This window comes from Toxoplasma gondii, chromosome XI (genome assembly GCF_000006565.2).
Source record: "Toxoplasma gondii ME49 chromosome XI, whole genome shotgun sequence".
In the NCBI taxonomy this organism is placed as follows: Eukaryota; Apicomplexa; class Conoidasida; order Eucoccidiorida; family Sarcocystidae; genus Toxoplasma; species Toxoplasma gondii.
The window spans coordinates 6,199,932-6,219,588 of record NC_031479.1 but is presented as its reverse complement, the minus strand read 5'-3'; the positions used below and the strand labels follow the sequence as shown (position 1 = coordinate 6,219,588).

The 19,657-nt window shown below is 54.3% G+C and overlaps 3 protein-coding genes across 3 annotated transcripts in view; 2 read left to right on the top strand and 1 right to left on the bottom strand.

The window, feature by feature from the left end:
• TGME49_216335 (hypothetical protein) overlaps positions 1–11,470 on the top strand; it is a 30,909-nt gene extending 19,439 nt beyond the window's left edge. Inside the window, exons 12-15 of the mRNA XM_018779727.1 lie at positions 29–2,286; positions 3,076–6,459; positions 6,836–7,362; positions 7,912–11,470. Of these exons, the coding sequence (XP_018635241.1) occupies positions 29–2,286; positions 3,076–6,459; positions 6,836–7,362; positions 7,912–10,943 (9,201 nt within the window). The 3' untranslated portion in view covers positions 10,944–11,470. The remainder of the gene's footprint in view (positions 1–28; positions 2,287–3,075; positions 6,460–6,835; positions 7,363–7,911) is intronic.
• Positions 11,471–12,439: 969 nt separating this feature from the next.
• Positions 12,440–14,122, bottom strand: TGME49_216370 (hypothetical protein; the record flags this gene model as incomplete). The annotated part of the gene is made up of 1 exon (XM_002370906.2): positions 12,440–14,122. One exon carries the CDS (start codon positions 14,120–14,122, stop codon positions 12,440–12,442), a length of 1,683 nt encoding a protein of 560 aa, XP_002370947.2.
• A 673-nt stretch (positions 14,123–14,795) lies between these two features.
• TGME49_216375 (hypothetical protein) lies at positions 14,796–19,098 on the top strand. Its single transcript, XM_018779728.1, has 6 exons — positions 14,796–15,991; positions 16,392–16,441; positions 16,850–16,985; positions 17,530–17,601; positions 17,972–18,081; positions 18,447–19,098. Exons 1-6 carry the CDS (start codon positions 15,487–15,489, stop codon positions 18,489–18,491), a joined length of 918 nt encoding a protein of 305 aa, XP_018635242.1. The 5' UTR covers positions 14,796–15,486; the 3' UTR covers positions 18,492–19,098.
• Positions 19,099–19,657: the final 559 nt, after the last annotated feature.

Here is a 19,657-nt window from a genome sequence, read left to right as displayed (position 1 = left end):
GTCCGTGATCCCTTCGTTTTTTCTTCAGATCGGCAACCGCCTATTTGAGCCTCTGATTGTGGCCCTGAACGCTCCGCTCGCGAGGCCTCTGCCTGTGCTCCGGCAAGTGCAGCGATCACCTGCCTCCAGTCGAAATACCAGTGTCGCTGGTTTGCCACGAGAGCAGCAGTCGCTTCGTACTTCCCTCTTCTCTGTTCCTCCCTCGCCTTACCACGGGCCGTATTCGCCTTCGTCTAGGCGACCTCGTCTTGGGCGCCAAATGGAGACACGTGTCTCCGTCTCCCCTTCTCGGCTCTCAAGAAGAGGGAGAGGTGGAGAGCCGACGAGAAACAGACGATCCGTCTCCCTTCCAGACTCGTTATTTCTGAGTGTTCCAGATAAGCATGAAAGCTGTTCAAAGGGAGGAGCCGGGAAACCGCCGCTATCACCGCTATCACCACTGTCACCACCCCCCAGCCGCCGTTCAGCCGACGAGTCAGGTTTCTCTTTTCATGGGTTCCCTTCCAGGTTAGATTCTTCTTTCTCGGTCTCGCCAGTTCTCTCTCTGAGAGCAGGGGAAGATGTGAAAATCGAAGAGGCGTGTCAAGTGTTTTCTCTCGAACTTTCTTTCTCCAGTAGCACCACTCACTTCACTTACGTCTACCGATCTAAGCCTTTAGGGATCAACAGGCCTGACTCCTCCTCTCCCGCTGTTCCCGGCTGCTTCGTCCTTCCCCTTCTCGATTCCACGATTTCCTTGCATCGCTCGGAAATTGTACAGCCTGACGGCTTAGTACTTCCTCCAGACCATCCGCTCTTTCGCTTCGCTGCGGCTCTGGAGCCCGAAGAGATTTCAGTCTGCGCGGAAACTGTTGCCGGCTCCGCACTCGGACCTGGCAGTGCCTCCGCTGTCTCCTTTTTGCGGCGGACGCAAGGGGAATGGTCGCCATGGCGACTCGCGCTCACTGCCACTGAAGCGAACAGAGGTCGAGAATGTGACAATCGTCCTTGGCCAAGAGAGAGCTCAGAGCGACGGGGAATTGGTGACCATTGCCGGCACTTTTCAGAATCTCGGAGTGTGGTACCAGGTGTGAATGAGGCGAGCACGAAAGTCTCAAACGAGAGGGCGTCAACGTGCACCACAGCCTCACCAGCCGCACTCACAGCCTCGCGAATCCTCCCGTCTCGCCCGCGTTCCACGCTGCTTCTCGCCACGACGAATGAGGAGGAAATGAAACTCGCAGAACGAATGACGTTCTTGGAAGAGGCAGCCGCCCTCGGTTCTCACACGTACACATGGGAGACTGGCGTGAGAACAGTGCGATTGTATTCGCCCTACGTGGTCGTTAACCGGCATCCCTCCCCGTTGTCTGTTTCCTGGCCGCGGCAGCTTCCCAACAGACTCGACCCCTTCGCGTGGAGACTGCTGGCGCCTCCCGGAGGCGGGACATCCTCAAGAGGCGCCTCTGGCCGTCGAAAAAAAGAATTGATTTTCGGATTGGCTCCCGTGAATCGACTCTCCAGCCTCTTAGCACTCTCTCAGCTGACTCTGCCGTCTCTCTCGCGCTTGCAAGCCGCCAGCGGGAGTCCTCGCAGGTCGCCGTCGGCCGACACGGCCGCTGTCGTCGACGGTGCGGAGCTGCGGACGCGACCACGACGGACTGGACATGAGTCCAATCCCGACGAGAAGGCCGAGGGTGCCAGGGAGCTCGAATTGAGTGCGCCGCCGAAGGACGCAAAAGAAGCAGAAACGCGAGACAGTGCACAAGGCTTTAGCGTCGCTACAGTCGGCCGGACAGGGCAAGTCGTGATTCCGCGTTTTCAGCTGAAGCCAGGGAAGGGTGAGAGGTCTTCGGGAGACCGTCGAGCGTTTTGGGCGCCTCTCCGAGGGCACAGAGGAAAGGACGAAGTCTACGTGGAGGGTGGAGGGGACCAGGAAACTTTGAAGGCCCACTGGCTAGGCATCACTGTCTCTCTCGCGCCACCGCCTTTCCTTCGGACTAAAATCGTCAATGTGTATAGCCGATTCACACTCGTCAATTCGCTGGAGACAGACATTTGGATTCGAGAAGCAAACGAAGACACCGAGACGGAGTTTCTGCATCTCGCGCCTGGGCAGAAGCAGACATTCCACCCTCAGCAGGTGGGGCCAAACGGAACTCCATCTTTCCAGTTTTCCCTCTTCGATCCGCTCCTCATCTCCAGGACCTATGAGGCGACAGCGACACTCTCAGCTGTGAAGAGGACAGCCGGCGGGAGCGACGGCGATATACCTCCTGCTTGTCAGAGTGCCAAGGAGAAACCCAGGTAATTGTCACCAAAATATGTTTTCTTAGAGTCTAGGATGCGAACCTCTGTGTCCTCTCTGAGAGGTGTCTTAGCATTTCAGGAATTCTCAACCGTCCCCCTAGAGGGCGAAGGAGCCCCGTAGGGCCTCACTAGTCTCCGGCAGAGTTGCCCTCGTGAATAGCTACTCCTGACGGTTGTGAGCGAGTATGAAAACGTTTGAACCAGGATTGTTGATCTATTGTATTCTGAAGAGGTCGTTTCCATTCCTGTACGTCTATGAGCCCACATGTGAATTCAAATGGAAGATGCGTGCCACACGCATCACATTGCGATGCCCCAAAGTTCTCAGACAGCTATCAGACAGTCAACGCTCTCCCTTGGCTTCCCCAGTCGCCTTGTGTGTGGACGTTCACTGACTCATGTTTTCCCCTATGTGGGCGCATGCTGAGCATCTTTTATTAAAATCTGCGGCTGCAAGGCAAATGCCTGGAAACGCTCAGCTTCGTGACCGAGCGCCACATACCAATACAACTAAGCGCACCTAGGCGAGTCTGGTTATGTTGAGGCGGCAAGGACACAAATCCGCGATCAGAATCTAACATCAATCCAAGCGCCTTCCTGGTTTCCTCGACAGACGAGAGCGTGGTGTGTTTTTCTTACAAGCGCCTTGCTTTCTCAGAAACGGGAACCCGCCTCCATCGAACATTTGACGCTTCGTGACTGACACAGGAATGATCGTCCAGTCCCGCAGTCTCGTGCGCCGAACGACAGCGGGCATTGGTTGCATTTTTGTGTTTCGGTCTCCAGGCCTTCCACATCCACAGCCAGCGCAGATCCTTCATACCCTCCGGGGTCAAGCTCCCCTGTCCCTAGCTTCTTCCCCTGTTCTTCTCTCTCTGCTGAAGGACCATTGACGGAGTCCGTCCCCAAGCGTCTCGCCTCCTCCGCTCGGTCTCAGCACATCTGGTCGGCAGAGCTGCGTCTCACTGCCGTCGCATCGCATCAGATGCGTGTGTTGTCTCCTTCGGTCGCCCTCGCTTCTGGGCCGTTTGTCCCCGTTTCATCTGCGCCGTCTATCTCTGTTTCTGCTGGGGTTCCTGGGCCTGTGGGATCGACTCCGTTGACACCTGCCGCGTCGCGCTGGGCGCCAAGGCGCGTCCTGGCCTCGGCACCTTCAAGGTCTGTGGGGAAGGTCTACACGATTGTTCAGGTCGACATCCGGGCGGTGGAGAGAGCGGCACTGTTTGTCTGCTTTGGGAAGCCAGAGAAAAGCGAGTATTTGCTGGTCAACGCCTCGCGCCGGCTCATCTACTTTCGCCAAGTGCTGGGGACCTCCCGGCGGGGATTCGGCCCAAGCTGCAGTCGCGACATGAAGGAGCTTCTTTACCCCGGAGCCCAAGTGGATTATGCGTGGCACGATCCGACGAAACGCGGAAAGAAACTCCGTTTTTCTGTGATCGATTCCAATGGCCAAGAGGTCCACTGCACCTGCGACATTGCGCGCGTGAAGGATCATCCACCCCTGCCTTTGAGTGGAGGAAGAGACTGTCTCTTCCTCACCACGCAGGTATCCCGAGGCAGGCGAATCGTCCTGTTAACCGACCTCGCTTCGCGATGGGGGAGCAAAACGCATCCGCTGGACCTTGCGCATCTGCTTATCCCCAAAGCGCCTTCAGACTCCTCGGAGGAAAGACGCAGAAGAGTGAATGGACGCTTTCGAGTTGCGACGGGGAGAGGCAGACGAACTGAGGAGGTGGAGAGAACCACGCGAGGGTGGTGCCTCACTCAAAAGGGCGGACGAAGAAGCAGAAGCGGCAGGGGCGCATCGGCGAAGCGACGCCTCAAGGCCTTTCTGAGGAGCCAGACGGCTCTACGCGTGGATGCAACGCGACGGAGTGGACAAGCAAAAGAGACTCTTAGCGTGATGGAAAGCAAGGAAATGGTGATGGGAGAAGACGCAGGACAGAGGAGGAGGGACTCCGAGGCGAGCAAAGACAGCGACGCGTTTACGAACGCCAGTGGACGGCGTACAAAGAAGGGAGAGAGATGCGAGGACAGCCGGGAAGCAAGCACAGCCGCAGGGGGGCACGCAGCTACTCAGGAGGGCACTGCTTCATCCCATGACCAGGGCGCTGGAGAAAAAGCGAGAGAAGAGATTGAGCTTAGTGGAGCAAGAGAGATGCTGGAAGGAATGAATGAAGAAGAAGATGCACTTTCCTCTGGGAAGAAGATAACGAGAAGCAAATCTTGTGGGAGGATCCACGCGTCTCGACGCTCGCGCGAGGCGTTTCTGAAGAAGCGTTGTCACCTGGAGAACACAGGGAGATGTCGAGAACCCCAAAGCTCCACTGTATTCGTAGCCACGGGAAGACACCAGCACAGAAGAGGCCACCCTCCTCGAGTGTGGCGACCTCGTTTTCACCGTCAACGCGCCGCAGCTTCGTCAGACGAGGAGCGACAGCGGGGTGCGAAAGAAGGAGACGCTCACGAAGACATCTGTCACTCTGATGGATCTTCTGATTTCACCGTTCGCCGCGTCGGTACGTTCTCCCTCAAGGAATACAGCCCCACTGAGGGAGGCGCAGTACACGCAGAGGCGAATCGAGAGGCCCACCACAAGGCGAAGGACTCCCACAGAGACGCGGCGTCATCTGAAGAGAAACTCGAGCAAAAAGAGGCGCCCGATAGCGTCGAAACGCCTCCCTTCGCTTCGCTGGATGATCTAACCAAGTGTCTCCCAAGGAGGCCGAGTTTCTTGAGCGAGGCCCCGGTCTCCCGCCAGAATTCGGGTACAGTCGAGAAGGCTCGTCAGACAGGAAGTCCAGCCCACCATGACGAAGCGCGAGGCGCCTTCTACCAATGGAGAGGGAGTTTCAGAGGGTCTCGACCTCAAATTCGAGAGGAAGACGCCGCGACGACAGATGTCTGTGAAGGCGCGAAGGGGGACTGGATCTCAGCGTCGTCTTTTCTTTCGAATTCGTCTGGTCCACCGACCTGCGAGGAGGACAGCGAACAAGCCGGATGGCTCTGGCGGCCCTCGACCGTGACGCAACCTTTCGAGCAAGGTTCGGTCGATTTTAAGCGCAGCAGAAAGTCTTTTCTTCGACTCTTCGTCGCACAAAAACGCAGACACCAACCCCATCGAACTGGTCACCCGTGGTCGGCTTCGGCTGTCTCTTCTTCTTGTTCTCTGTCCACTCCTTCGCGTCGAAGCGCCTTCAAGAAGCTGCGCCTGAGCGCGAGGCAGAAACGCCGAGAAGGAAGCATAGACACTCGACCACGGATTCGTTTTGCCCGCTCCGCCAAGTCTGGTCTTCCAGGCGCTTCTCCACTCATCCCGCTGAGGAATGACAACTTCAGACTGGGAAGCACAAAAGGCCTTGCAATCTCTCAGGAATCCATTTCTCCCAAGTCCGTCTCAAGCGGACCAGCGAGGTGGCGCACGGCTCACTTGCCTCTCACACGAAGGCGAAGTTGCCAGCCCCGGAGGCGATTCGCAGCTTCCTGGGGAGACGACGACGAACAAGCCGAGAGTGACGATGCGATTCTGTACGATGGAAGGAGACAAAAAGGCCCGTTGGTTTCACCTACAGACGCCGAAGCTGAACGTGAGTCAGGCTCGCTGTCCTTTCCGAAGTTGTCGGATGTCGAAATCGTTGTATCCCTGGTTCTCGACGGCCTCGGCCTCTCTCTGGTCGACTCCGGGCCGCAAGAACTGGCCTACGTCGCGCTCTCCGGGGCCGTCGGATCCGCGAGGCGCCTGCCTACCTCAGCAGCTTCGCTGCATGCAACGGACGAAGGGGGAGCCACGCTCCATGTGGACTATCGCCTGGCGATCAGGAACCTCCAGATTGACAACAACATTTCTGGAGCCTACAGCTCGACGATCATGCGCCTCGCGACTCAGGAGGAAAGGTTAAGGCACTGGGGCGCAGAGGATAAGCGCAGTCTCGTCCCCGACGAGGGCATTATTTCCACTGCAAAGGCGACCACCCTCGTCGAGGCGTCCCTCCGTGAGTTTCGCCTCTCTCAAGACGAATCAGAAGCAGAAAATGTATTTTTCCGGATCCAGTTTGGAGGCCAGTGGACCACTGAAGCCACGCTGCTGCAGTACTTCGAGTGCAACCTCGCCCCGCTTTCAGTCCACATTGAAATCGACACCACCTTCGAACTCGTGCGGTACCTCCTCAGGTAAGCGGGCAACGCGAGCGACGCGTCACAGTCAAATCGAGGAGAGTTGAAGGCCGAGATACCGAAAATGACGAACCTCAGCCTTCACGTGGGTACAAGCAGTCATATATATATATATATATGTATGTATATAATATCTGCATGCGCTCTATATGTATTTATAGCCCGATACATATAGGTGGGTATCCACATGTACACATATATATGGACGTATTGGCATGTCTTTATCTCTGACTGGAAAGGCTTCTGTCACTTTCAGATCGCACGAAAGCATCAACGTGCAATTAGTATTTCAGATAAGAGATGCAAGAAGTCTGGCTGTATACAACGCCATGTCTGTCGACCCCGACCATGCGTTTGGATTTTTCTTTCGCAGATTTCTCAAGTGGCGAAACCTTTATTTCCGCTCTCTGCAGTCCCGAAGCGTTCTGGCAGTCCGGCAAGCGGCCCTTGGAGATCCTTCGTCAGATGGCTTCCTTCGCTTTCGCGGGTGTCCCGACCCGCCCGTCGGTGTGTCTTCACAAACGTTTTCAAAGAAGCCGTTCTACATTCAGACTTTTTGTATTCGTCCGATCAAAGTCCTGGTTTCTGCGCGAGCGCCCAGACTACACAAAAGGCGACTTCAAGCAGACCGCGATGTGATGGTTCTCCGCCAGCTGCAGCTGGTGGCGGGGACCGTGACGGACGTCACCAACGTCCCCGTGAAGTTTCGTCTGGTCTTCCAGAAATCCGTCTTCAACACCGTGGAGCACTTCACCGAGCAACTCAGCACGGTGTACATGCAGCAGGGCATTCGCCAGGCACACAAACTCGTCGCGTCCATCGACGTCCTCGGCAATCCTCTCAACGTTCTCTCCAATGTCTCCGCAGGAACGCGGGCTCTGTTCCTTGATCGCATTCACAGTAGGCTTGCTCGAAGGTGTGCAGAGATGGTTGGAGAAAGGACAGCGAAGACAACAGTTTTCCGATTCTCGCACGTTCCTCAGACCGTTCTCACGCACATGCACTCTAGTAGGGATACAGGCTTGCATACAGATGCATTTTCAGATCTACACACAAATACATACAAATACATATATATATATATATATATATCTGTTTGTATAGGGGTCTGCATGTGTGTACTTGATTGTGTATTTCAACGTGATTCAAACAGAATCTGTAGATCTGTGATTCGTTCATTGCTCTTCACGGTCTCTTGTTTCGGCCTGTCTGTCTGGGATGTTCCCTGTTGGTGTTTCTGACACGATTTTTTAGAACTCGGATACGCGCGATTTCTTTCTTTGTCATCTGCGTCTGCTTCCTCTGCCTGTACATTCACTCTCCTGCATGCATTGATCTCTTGTGGATGGATGCATCTCATTTGTGTGTCGTTCTTCACCCTGAAGCCGTTTCTCATTCCCGGCCCTTCGCTCGCCTGTCTCTTTCCTTTTCTCGCTGTTTTTTCTTCAGAGATGCCAGTGTCCGACGGACCCTCGGAGAGGCTGAGCCCATGGGGGGTGTTCGCGCGGCTGTCTCGAGGTCTCCTAGCCGATGTGCTCGACGGTTTCAGTTCAATTTTCGCGGGTCTCTTCCAGCTTTTTGAGACCCTCCGTTTGGTCGACGGAGACGATCTTCTGGGCATGTGGCCTTCGCATCTACGCGTGAATCGCCCTACACTGGAGTGTCCAGATTCGCTGACCGAGGGCATCTTTCGCGGCGTCTTAGTCTTCTTCCAGCTGCTCGTTTCTTCTCTTTTCGCTCTCGTCTTCTACCCTCAGCAAGGGTACACCCGACGCGCGCTCCCGGGGTTGCAGCCCTGTGGGGAACGTCTCTCTTTCGAGGAGGAGGTCGACGAAACGAAGACTCGAAAAAAGTTCCTCTTCTTCTTCCTAGGCCTGCTCTACGGTTTCTCGTCCCTCGTCTTTGGCGTCCTAGGAGCTGTGCTTCTTCTCCTCCACTCGTTCACTGCGGGGGTCTGCGTTGTGATTCAAAGGCTTCCCCACATCGCTGCCATCCGGCCGCCGCGGGCCTTCTCGGACAGCTTCTCTGTGCAGCCGTTCCACTTCCATGTCTCGCAAGCGAGTTTCTTGCAGCAGAAAGGAATTGCTCTCAAAAGCCGCGCCAGTCTCCAGCCAGTTATCTTTGCGTGTGCGCTGCCGAAGGACGGCGTCCCCGGCCTCGACAGACGGGGCGAAGAGGCGAAGAGCCAGCGAAGCTGCCGAGACGGGACGGGGAACCGTATCAACGAGAGAACAACTAAAACCGAAAGCGACCTCCGCATCACGCGCTGGTGGCACTCAAGGCGGTGGAACACGACGGTGGCCAACCCAGGGAAGACAGATCGAGGGGCGTTCCAGCTCGAGACGGCGCGACGAGAAAGAGTAGAGGCCGAAGGGGAAGAACTCGATGCGAGGACGCAGGAGCCTCACCGTATTTCGGCGACATCGAGAGAGGGACAAAGCATCAAAGACAACACCCGAATAGACTACATAGGAGCGACACGCGATCTGCTTTTCTACGCGAAGGAAGGAACCATCAAATGGGTTTGTAGAAGGACAGATGTAGCGAGTGTGCAGGTGAAGGCATCTCAACAGTTCATGAATGCCCTCTCGGCGGCGTCACGTATGGGTCCCGGGGGCGGGCACTTCGGGGGGGGGCGTCGCAGGGACAGAATGCGTTTCCATCTCGCCGAAGAGGAGTTGCAAGACGGTCGGAAGAGAGCGGCTGCCGACCGCTTCTTCTCGAACTTTTTTGCATCCGTTTGGTGCCAAAAACGTTGTACCAGGCCTTCTCTCATCTTTAACTTCCATGGCTCGCCGCGCAGTGGCGAAGCCACACATTGTCCCCCGCTACGCCCCGCCTGGGTCTCTGTCTCCCCGTCTGTAGGGGAAGGCTCAGACGAGCTCTTGGAGTCTCAGCCATGTTATCGCAACTCCCGCGACAGTTGCTTTGAAGACGTCACTCACCATGCACCGCTCGAAAAAGGGCATCTTCCTTCTCAACCCCAGACTCGTCCATCCTTCTCGCCTCTCCCTCGTTGTGGCGCTTCTGACTCAGAGGCTGCGGTGCTCACCGGTGAGTACTTTCGCTCTCTTGGAAATCTCGGAGCCCTGGGGCAAGTCGACGGGTCTCTGCCGCTGTTTCTGGTGCAAGTCAGAGTCCGGAATGCGCTGCAGGTGTCTGCAGGAGAGCTGAGCGACCCCCAGAAGGCCTATGCTCTGTATGCGCGAGACGCCGGCAGAGAAGGGACAGCAGAGAGAATGGAGAGGCCCGAGCGCCACGAGCGACGCTCGAAAGGAAGGCGAGGCGAGGGCCGAGACAGGAAGGAAGAAGCGACATGTGAGCTCGCAGAACCTCTAGGGAGGATCGCCAGAGGCATCACAAGCCAGGACAACTTTTGGGGAGCTGACATAGTCCAGCGTAGGAGCGACACACATGGAAACGGCCTCGTTGTCGGGGCTGGAGGCCGAGAGGAGAAGCTGGAAGGCGAACCAGCGAAGGGGGAAGAGACTCTGTGGAAGTGGAGGAAAGGCGCACGCCGACAAACGTTGGCGGTGGAATTGAAAGGAATGAAAGGAAGAGGCGAATCCCGAGGAGATCGGTCGACCAGGGACTGCGGTCGAGTCGGGCATAAGGACAGCGGGAGAGAGCAACGATGCCTGTCAGTCGCCCGCGAACGGAGAGGCAAGACAGGAGAAGGAGAAGCTCTTCAAGGAACGCAGAAGGCAAGCGAATCCGAGTTCAGTGAGACCTCGGAAATGCGGGGGAAGGGCGCCGGTGAGAAGGCAAAGAACGGAAGGCAGTGCCGGGACAGTTCCAGAGAAGCGCGTAGGTCTTCGAGTGTACGAGGCGTTCTCGTGAAACAGACGAGAAGAGAAAGAGTGCAAGATCAACGTGAAGCCCCATTTGGCTTCCTGCCTGTTCTTGATCGTTTAGAACAGGGGCGAGAACAAGAGGAAGCAGTTGAAGACTCCGAAGGCGTAGGCAGCAGAGAGAAAAACGCGGAGACCTTGCAAAGAGAGCCAGTCTCGAGGTCACGACCTGTGCTTCTCTCTTGGGGGCGAGAGTGCAGAGGGTATCTCAGTGCGTCTGTGAAGTCTTTGCTGTCGTTGCGAGTCGACACAGGCGAGAGGAAACGAACTGAGAACACCCCGGGAGGCCTCGTTCCCCTGACTTCCGTGGACATCCGGCAATGCCCGTTTGCAGAGACAGTTGCGGCCGGGGAAGGACTGGAGGTCGAACAGAGGGGGAACGGAGATCGCCCACACTGTGACGATACGGGCAGAGGCGAGGGGCTGAACGTTTTGCGCACCATTCACACTCTCTGGCACAAAGGCGTCTCTGCCGGTCGCCATGCGTATCAGTGCCTCGTGCGAAGAAGGACGCCTCTGCCTCCCTCCTTCGTTGTCTTTGAAATCCAAACTCGAGACTGGGACTCCGCAGCCCGCGCCTTTGACACCCTCGCCAGCTGCATGCACCTTCCGCAAAGAAAACCAGAATAAACAGAAAAAGACGAAGAAGGAGCGAACGTACGCGGCGGTGGAAGCGGGTCGTCCGCGTGTGGGGTACTGGGAGACCACGGAGGGTCTTCAGACTTTTGCTGGGATGAGTGGGCGGGGAGGAAAAATCAGGGAAGCAGACAATAGGCGGCGATTCGTGAAAGGAAACAGAGAATAGAAGGCCACAAGGGGGCTGGTTGTAGAACAACTCGCGCCTGGAGTGCGCGGAGGCGACCGAGATACACAGAAAGGAACAGGGAATCCGGACGACGAGTTTCTTTCCTAGACGCCCTCGTTGTGTGTCGTCTCCAAGAGAGGATTCCCTTTTTCAGTCAGTTTCATTATCTCATGCCCCGAGTGTGCCGACGTAGCTTTCGAGAATCGCACAGTCTGAAGAAACCGTCAAATGCTAGCTGCCATTCAGTGTCTAGCGCCTGGAGAGAAAAAAAGAGAAGCCGGGTCAGTTCGCGGTATGCCACACTCCCAAGAGGCTCTCAAAGTCGCGCAACTCCCCATGCTTCTCCCTCCCGTAGTGGTCGGTTTCCCGTTCTCGCATCTGCCTGGTTACACAACCTGCAATACATCTGCATTCCTGTAATTGAACAAATCTATCGGTCACTTTGGGTGCTCTCCAGTGAACAACGTGGACAACTCAGAGAGAAAAGCCGCTAAACAGTGCGCCGGGAGTGTCCCCAGGTTTCAATCCATATACATACATATGTAAGTATATATATATATATATATATATATATATAGGTACACATACATTTATATGTCAAAACAAATGAATAGCTATTATGCATATATATATATATATATATATATATATATATATATATATAGTAATACATTTAGTCATCGTGGGGCGCTGCTGCCATGCTCTAAATTTTTCCATGCTGATACAAGTAGACGTCTACAGTTTTGGCGAAATACTACGATGTTCTAAACTTCCCTACTCTCCTCAAAAATCTCTACATATATATATATATATATATATATATATATAAAGTAAAGAGAGAGAGAGAGAGGAGAAAAAGCCTGCAGAAATGCTGCGATGGGAAGTGGGTGTATCTCTCGATTGTGGAGAGAAAGAACGATGAGAATGCGATTTGCAGTTCGGCAACCGAAGAAACGTTTTAAGAAGAAGGAACCATCCAAATTGTTGCGCCTTTTGAAGGCGCAGAATCCTTTCCGACCGCATGCGATAGCACACATATTCACTTTCTATAGATGCAGTCGTCATTCTATTATATGCGCTTCTATATCCGTATATGTCTGTACACGCATTTGCGCATGACGGACGTCTGTGACATCTTTACGTCCTTTGCCTGTATTTTCCTTTCCCTGCTTCCCTTTCTCTTTCTCTTCGTCTCTCGTCGTCCTGTATGTTCGCTCTTTTTCTCTTCGCCTCTCTCTCCTCTCACCCTTTGTCTCTCGTCCGTGGTTTTTCTCGGGCGCCTCTACGGCCTGCGAAACTTTCCGGTTTCCCTGTCGCGCGTCTAAAGCTCGAACTGAGGGCGGCTCACGACGTAGGTACAGACATCCGCAACCTCGGAGAGAGACCCCCTTTGTTTTATCCTTCGTTCCTCTTTCGCATGCTCTTGGACTTTTCGGGACTCGATCAACACATCCCTCAGGCGTTGGTTTTCCTGAAAAATAAACAGCAACTGCCGCTGATAAAGCCTGAGCTTCTGTTCCAGAACATATGTCCTCTTGTCTACCCTACGCGTATCCCGTTCTCTCTCTTCTCTCTCTCCTTCTTCTCTCTCTTCTCTCTCTTCTTCTTCTCTCTCTTCTTCTTCTCTCTCTCCTTCTTCTCTCTCTTCTCTCTCTTCTTCTTCTCTCTCTCCTTCTTCTCCTCTCCTCCGCGTACGGTCATCCTCTGTTTCTTCGCCGCTGGTGTGGCTGTTCAATGGGAGTGTCAGAGGAGCGCAGCCAGCGCCTGTCTCTGGTTGCATGCACCCTCGGTCAGAGTCCTGTTTCTTCTCTCTCCTCCCGTTGATGCCCTCCGTGTGTGAGTTTGACTGGAGGGAGAGAAGAAATCGAGGGCCGCCTCGCGCCCGAAGAGAAGCATTCTCCCGTTCGAGGTCCCGAATTCTTTCTCTGGCTAGTTTGAGAGCTGCTTCGGCGATAGCAACAGCCTCCTGCTGTTCTTCGAGCTTCATCTGCGTCTCTTCCAATGCCCCGTTTCTCTCTGCACTCGCCCAATGTTCCTGTCTCGCCCTCTGCTCGTCCCTGACTTCGGCCTCCTCTCCTCTCTGCGTCGTTCGATGAAAGAAACGCGGCATGCCCATGTCTGCTTCCTCGCTTCCTCTCTTCTCCCGCGCTTCCTCTCGTCTTTCCTCTCCACTTGCGCGGCGCGTAGAGCCGCCATACGCACTCCCGAGAGCAGAAGACATGCTCCCGTGTGAGGACCGCCTCTGAGGAGCCCCCGAACCTCCCGTCGTCTCCGGAGAAGCGTCTCCTTCCGCTTCTTCTTTCCCTGTCCCGTCATCTTCTCCTTCTCCCGGCTCCCTCTCTTCTCCGCCGTCCCTACCTTCGGTTGTTTCCATCTTTTCTTCCTCTTGTGTGTATCCGTCCAGTCGGTTTCGGCGACTCTGCTCGAGCCGCAGCAGCGCCGCGGGCGCCAGCTGTCGGCGCAGAGCGGCGAAGGGGGCTAGGATATCGGCGCGTCGTGTCTCAGGAAAAGCGAAACTCTGAGGAGAGGATCCTCGCCTTCTCACCGATGCCTTCCGCTTCTGCAGAGAGGACGCAAACGAAGAGAACGACGCCAGTTGATCTTGTCCTCCTCCAGCAACGCTACCGATTCCAGGAATGAGTCCGAGGCGCCGGCGCACAGAGAAATTCCTGAGAAACCAAGCGCCTCTTCCAGGCTGGGGAATATCAGAAGACTCGAGAATTCGCTGGCCACCTTGATTTCTTCTTTCCTCTTTCCTCGGTCTCTCTCTCCCTTCGCCTGTCCAGGGGTCCTTGGCTTCTCCGTTCTCCATCCATCTACATCTCTCTTCTTGCCTCATGTTGAACTTTCCTTCTCTCTCTTCTTGTCTCATGTTGAACTTTCCTTCTCTCTCTTCTTGCCTCATGTTGAACTTTCCTTCTCTCTCTTCTTCCCTCACCTTGAACCTTCCTTCCCTGTCTTCCTCCTCTCCCCTGTTCTCCAGCCAATTGCCCCCCGCCGCCATGATGAGAGGCGACGGCCAAGAGCAGAGGAGGACGTCCCCGTTTGCTGAGCGAACGACCTCTGACACAAGGCTACACCGTTGTATAGTCTCCCTTTACGCTTTCCTTTCTCTCCGATTTCTGAGGCGCAGCTTCTCTCGTCTCCTCCCTCGTCCTTTGCGCTTCCCTCTCAAGGCGCCAACGTCGACACTCGTCCTCGTCTGGAGCTTTTCGAGCTGCTGTCGCAGGACGCGGACAGAGGACAGAGAAGCGCCTGGCTGGTAACCTTGATTCCTTCTCTTTCTTCCCTCGCTTCGTCCCCGTGTCAGACCACAACAGTGCAACTGGAGTTTCCGCGCTTCCACTGAGGAGAGTCTCGCTAAAAGGAGAAGCGCTCAAAACGGGTGCGGAGAGACAACGGATGTTGCAGAAACGCATTCTGCATGCAAGCTGGCAAAAATGCGAGAAAGAGGAAGGCTCCACGGGCAGAAGCAGAAAGGCACGGTTAGTTTTACAAAAAGGAAAACTGAAACTCTCGAATTTCCCCGTCGAGCGTCTCGCCTTTCGTCGGTACCTGCATGTGCGACGACAGTTCTTTGGCGGGTGACGCAGCAAGACAAGCCAAGGGAGAAAAAGGCGCAACCAGATGCAGACAGCGTCGCCGGCAAAGACGAGAACATGAAAGGTTGCTACTGACTTGGAGGCAGAAGGATCTCTTCGCTTCTCGTTTTTTTTCCTTGTGCTCCGCTCGTTCAAATTCACTCCAGCGGCTTTCTACACGGAACACACTCCACGTTGCATTCTCTCGCTGCTTCTGTCCGCTGCTGCTGCTGCATTTTCCACCTTCTCACCCCTCAGCCTCCATACAGAATTAAATGTAGTCGCTTGTATATCAGAGCGAGTCGAGTTATAAATAGGTGTACACTTCGGCATGCATTGCTCCTGCCCTCTCTCCCGTCCCTTTCTTTGAAATGAACTTCCCTTCTCGCCGTTAGTACGATTTCAAACTGCGAAAAACCACTCCGTTCATGAAAATCACAAGAACAGTCACTGATTGTCTCTATGAAACCTGATCAATTCACCTAGCCAACACGATCCGGCGGTTTGGGAACATTTCCCTTATCATTGGGCTTCGCGCCTCTCTCTTCCAAGTTTTCTCATCAATCTCTTCAAAACACGTCGGTACTTTGTCAGTAACTCTCCTTCCTTATCCTCGCCTTCCTACTGCTTCCTCCTCTTCCTTTCTCTTCCGGCTGGTTTCCTTCGCCGGTCTCTTTCGTTTTCTAGACTGCCTTTCCTTCTCTCTTGTCTCGGATTGGGTGGGTCCCCTTCTTTCTCCGTCCGGCATTTTCTGCGTTTCCTCGTTTCCCCGATCCTTCTCGCCAGCATGGAGGACTCGTCCTTGCCCTGGCTGTCTCACACGGGCGCCGACGATCCCCATCCTTCGCTGCCCTCACGTTCGGTTTCCTCTCCTCTTTCTTCGGCTTCTCTCGCTTCTCCTTCGTCTCCTTCTTCTACATCTTTCTCTTCGCTCTTCTCTCCGTGTCTCGCTTCTTCCCTGTCACCTCCTTCGCCCTCTCAGTCGACTGCTTCTTCGTCGGACTCCTCTCTCTCACCTCTTTCTCCTCCACTGCCTCTCTTTCATCTCTCACCTCCTCGCGCTTCTTCTCGGCCCTCCCATGGCGACCGTCTCTGTCTGGAGTCTCTCCACCATGCCTGTCCGTCTTCTCGTCGCAGGCTCCTTTCCAGCAAGCGCAACTCTTTTCTCCGTCTTCCACCACTCAAACTTTGTGTCGCTCTTGTCTTGGGGCTGTCTCTTCATCTCCGCGGTGTGCTCGGGACTGTAGAACTCCCCGCCCAGCAGGTCTTGTCCTCTCCGAGTGAACAGGAAGGTGAGCAGTCTTTTCGGCTTTCGTGGAAACAGGCCTACCTCTGTGTGAAAGCCAATGCCGCCTTGGCGCGCGCCAATGTATCGTACCTTCTCGCCTGCTCTTCTTCATTTCGTTTCCGTCTTGTAACGGTTTCTTCTCTTCCATGCTGCTGCAATACACTGTTTCTTGTGTCACTCTAACTGCGAAAGGAAAGATCCTGGAGTTTTCTTCTGCTGAATTCACAGTGACGCGCCTCCTCTGTCGCCTCGTTCTTTGTTCCTCCTGGCGTCGGTGTCGTCGTCTCGCACTCGCGTAGATTCGATGCTTCCCTCAAGTGTCTCGCCTCGCATAGATCTATCTCTGTCAACTTCGTATCTGCGTCGCCCAGCTGCTGGCTTGTTCTCCGTTGTCTCTTCTTCAGCCAATGTCTGTCGATGTCTCTGCGACCGCGCATCGGGGCTGGCCCTGCAGGTAAGGATCTCTTCCCAAGTTTGTCGATTTTCTTTTCGTTTTCTCTGCGTTGCCTTGCCGAGTCGTAGGGACTCGCTAGCCGCTGCTTCTGTGCCTCGAGTGCATATTTAGGACTCGGTACGGGGAAGGCGAAGTCAGGAAGGTCGACGCGAACTCCGTGGAACAGAGATGAAGGGCACAGCATGAAAAAGTGGAACAAAGCGTTTTCATGGGGCCTGAGATACGCGGCTCCCTGCTTGTGACCAACGCGCGTCCTTTTAAGATTTGGTCAATCGATCTCACCCTGCGAAGTCGTTTTCTGCCGTGAAGAGCGGTGTGTCAACGACGGGTGTGCATGCGTGCATTTGATACTTCGTTGTCCCCCGGGATCTGGACGTCGGAGTCTTCGTGCTTCCGTTTCGATTTCAGGTTCTCGTCCCAGCCGACAAGGGATGTTCAGACTGCACGACGCAACTCTGCGTAGATTCCTTCTTCTCCGTTTGTGGTCCTCTGGACGGCAAGCGCGACTCGAGCCCCCCCGCGGATGTTTCGGCTCACTGCACCAGTGCGTTGGAACGCTTTGTCTTTCCCTAGACTCCAGCGGTTAACCTAGACAGGCACAGCATGTTCAGAGTATATATGTCGCAGTGGGTGTAGACCTCTGCACCTTTTTGTATGCGCATACCCTATGTACTCCAAGGAGAACGACGGCTGCTGACGAGCCTCGCGAGACACAAGTCTGCTTCCCGCAAGTAGTTCCACGCGGCACCACGTAGAATGCACAGATTGGACTGTTCCGGCCTCGTCTGTATATCTCTAGGTGTTGGTGCAGAGAGACGGAGAAATCGCGAAACAAAAAGAAGAGACAGTGCTGTAAAGGAAGAGGGAGAGAGAGAGGCGCAGAGAAAGCCTTGAAGAAGCAACGCGATAGAGACAACTCTCTAGACAGGCCGAGATGGAGGACATCTGCGAGAGACAGCTATAGGCGTCGACAGACAGGAGTTGAAAGGGTGCTTGCGTGGAACGCGGACGTGATGTTTGAGTTAGGAACGGAGATGATGATTTCGTCATGATCCACGCCGTTCTTGCTCTATCTTTCTTCTTCCCAGATAGGCGGGCGCCTTGGAGTCAGTGGGTCATTTTATCCTTCCTCATCGTCACCGGGTCGCTCCTTTGTTTCGGTCAGTCTCCTGTCTCTCGTCTCTTTCTTTTCAAACCCCCAAACTCCTGTGTCTTCAAAGCGTTACAGGACAAATATAGGTGCATGAATGTGGACGCATCTACGAGTACACATGGTCACACAAAGGTGTATTTGTAATGTGTGGCTGCAGAAGAGTATGTGCTCATCGAACCTATCTTGATTAACGGTTTATCTGCGTATCCGTGCGTCTACCTGACTGTTCCTGTGTCTATATACAAGCATAGGAGTGCAACATTACATGCATCGGAGACAGCAGCCTTGTGGACAAAGACAGATTGGCCGGTGAGCAGAAAAGCGTATCAGACTTATCTTTGGAACTGCCCCGTGGTGTTTGGTGTGTGCAAACGCAGCGAGTCTACGAGCGGTCGCGCCCTCTATTCTGGATACTAATCGAAGACTTTTTGATTTGTATCCGCTTCCTGGCTTCGTCGCCGGTCACGCTTCCCCTCGTCCGTCCTACGTAAGCGACCTTCTCTTTGTCATTCGACGGTTTGCCGGTTACAGAAGACGAGAGAAACAACAGTCGAGCTCCTTTCCTTCGTTTCAGTCCTCGCGTATTACCTGCTAGTACTGTAGGTCTTCTCCCCCTTCCTGGTCTTCGTCGGCTGTCCTCGTTTCTTTCAAGGCGAATGCTTCAGAATTGCTTTCTTCCTTCTCTGGCACACGCCTTCCTGATCCCAGGAGGAGCCTCTGTCTCGCTTGGTGTGTGTCATCGTCCCCTCCCGATTGCGACTCCACTTCCCCTGCATGTTAAGTTTTTCTTCCGCTCTTCATCTCATGCAGTTACGCTCTCTTCCTTCTTCTTTCCTTGGGTGCGTTTTTCAGAGTGCCACCGTCTCCTGTCCTCGGGATGGCTCCAGGGCAAGGTAGCGCGTCCCCGGTCTCTTCGGCGCTCCGACAGAACGCACTCTGATGTCTCTCGAATAACTCGTCCAGTGGTTTCAGGTCTTGTCTTGCCGATAACCGTATCTTTTTCCCCTTAAGCAGGTGCCTTTTAGGGTATACCGTTGTCGGTTCGAAGTATCGCGCGAGTTCCTCTGTGGTTCGCCAGTGTCTCAGTTTTCGCTACCTAGCCGCTTGCAACAATTTAAAGTTGCAACAAAGAAAGGACCGAGAGTTTGTTCCGCAAACATCAGTTCTCCTGAAGGATTTGATTACTTGGGCTGGGGGATATGGGTTCTAAGGAGGAACTCGACAGGCTCATTCACTTGGTCTGTCTTCTACGGGGAATGTGCAGATGAATGTTGGTTCAGGCACAGAAACACAGGTGCATGCGAGAGATGAACTTTTTGGACGGTGAGGATTGCCTCGGATCTTGAAGGGGAAAGCAGGTAAAACGAGTTGCTCTGGGACCTGCGTTTGGCCACTGAGATCCGGACGTTCAGATCCACACTTTTTCGTCTCCACCTTCAAACTCTTCGGAGGCAGAGACGCGGACTCCAGTTGGAAAGAAGATCTGCAATTGCTTTGCTGGGTGTCCTTTCTATCCCCGCGTTTTCGTTTCTTTCTTCTCTCGCCGTCTGAGTCGCTCTCCCCACATCACACCCACACGACATGCTGCACCGAAAGAGAACTAGAGAACAGTTTTTCATCGAAATCATAGGATTTATCAATTAAAGTAAATTGACAGGAACGGGTCCGACTCGAGCCTCGCTTTCCCCAACAAGGTCAGTGTAAGAACAGATAGTTGCTTTGTCAAGAAAGGGAAATTATTCAGTAAGGGATAGCGCTTTCCTTCGCAACTCGCCTTCTGCATCAGTGACCCCCTGTCACGAAGAGCGAATTGGTCACTAGAGGGCTCGATTCAGTGTGCTACCTGATATGCCGGTGGAATTTGAATCTAAAATTCTTTGAAATTTGGCTTCCCAGTAGCCAGGACCTCTGTGATGATTCCACCTGATTGCGAACTCTGGAACCCAGCGTGGTTCTCGTCTCGATACCAGTCAGGTGTTCGCTGCCTCTTTGTTTAGAAGCTAAATAGATCCAAGGACAATGACAAACATCATTGGATTCATGTACGAGTTACAGAAACGCCA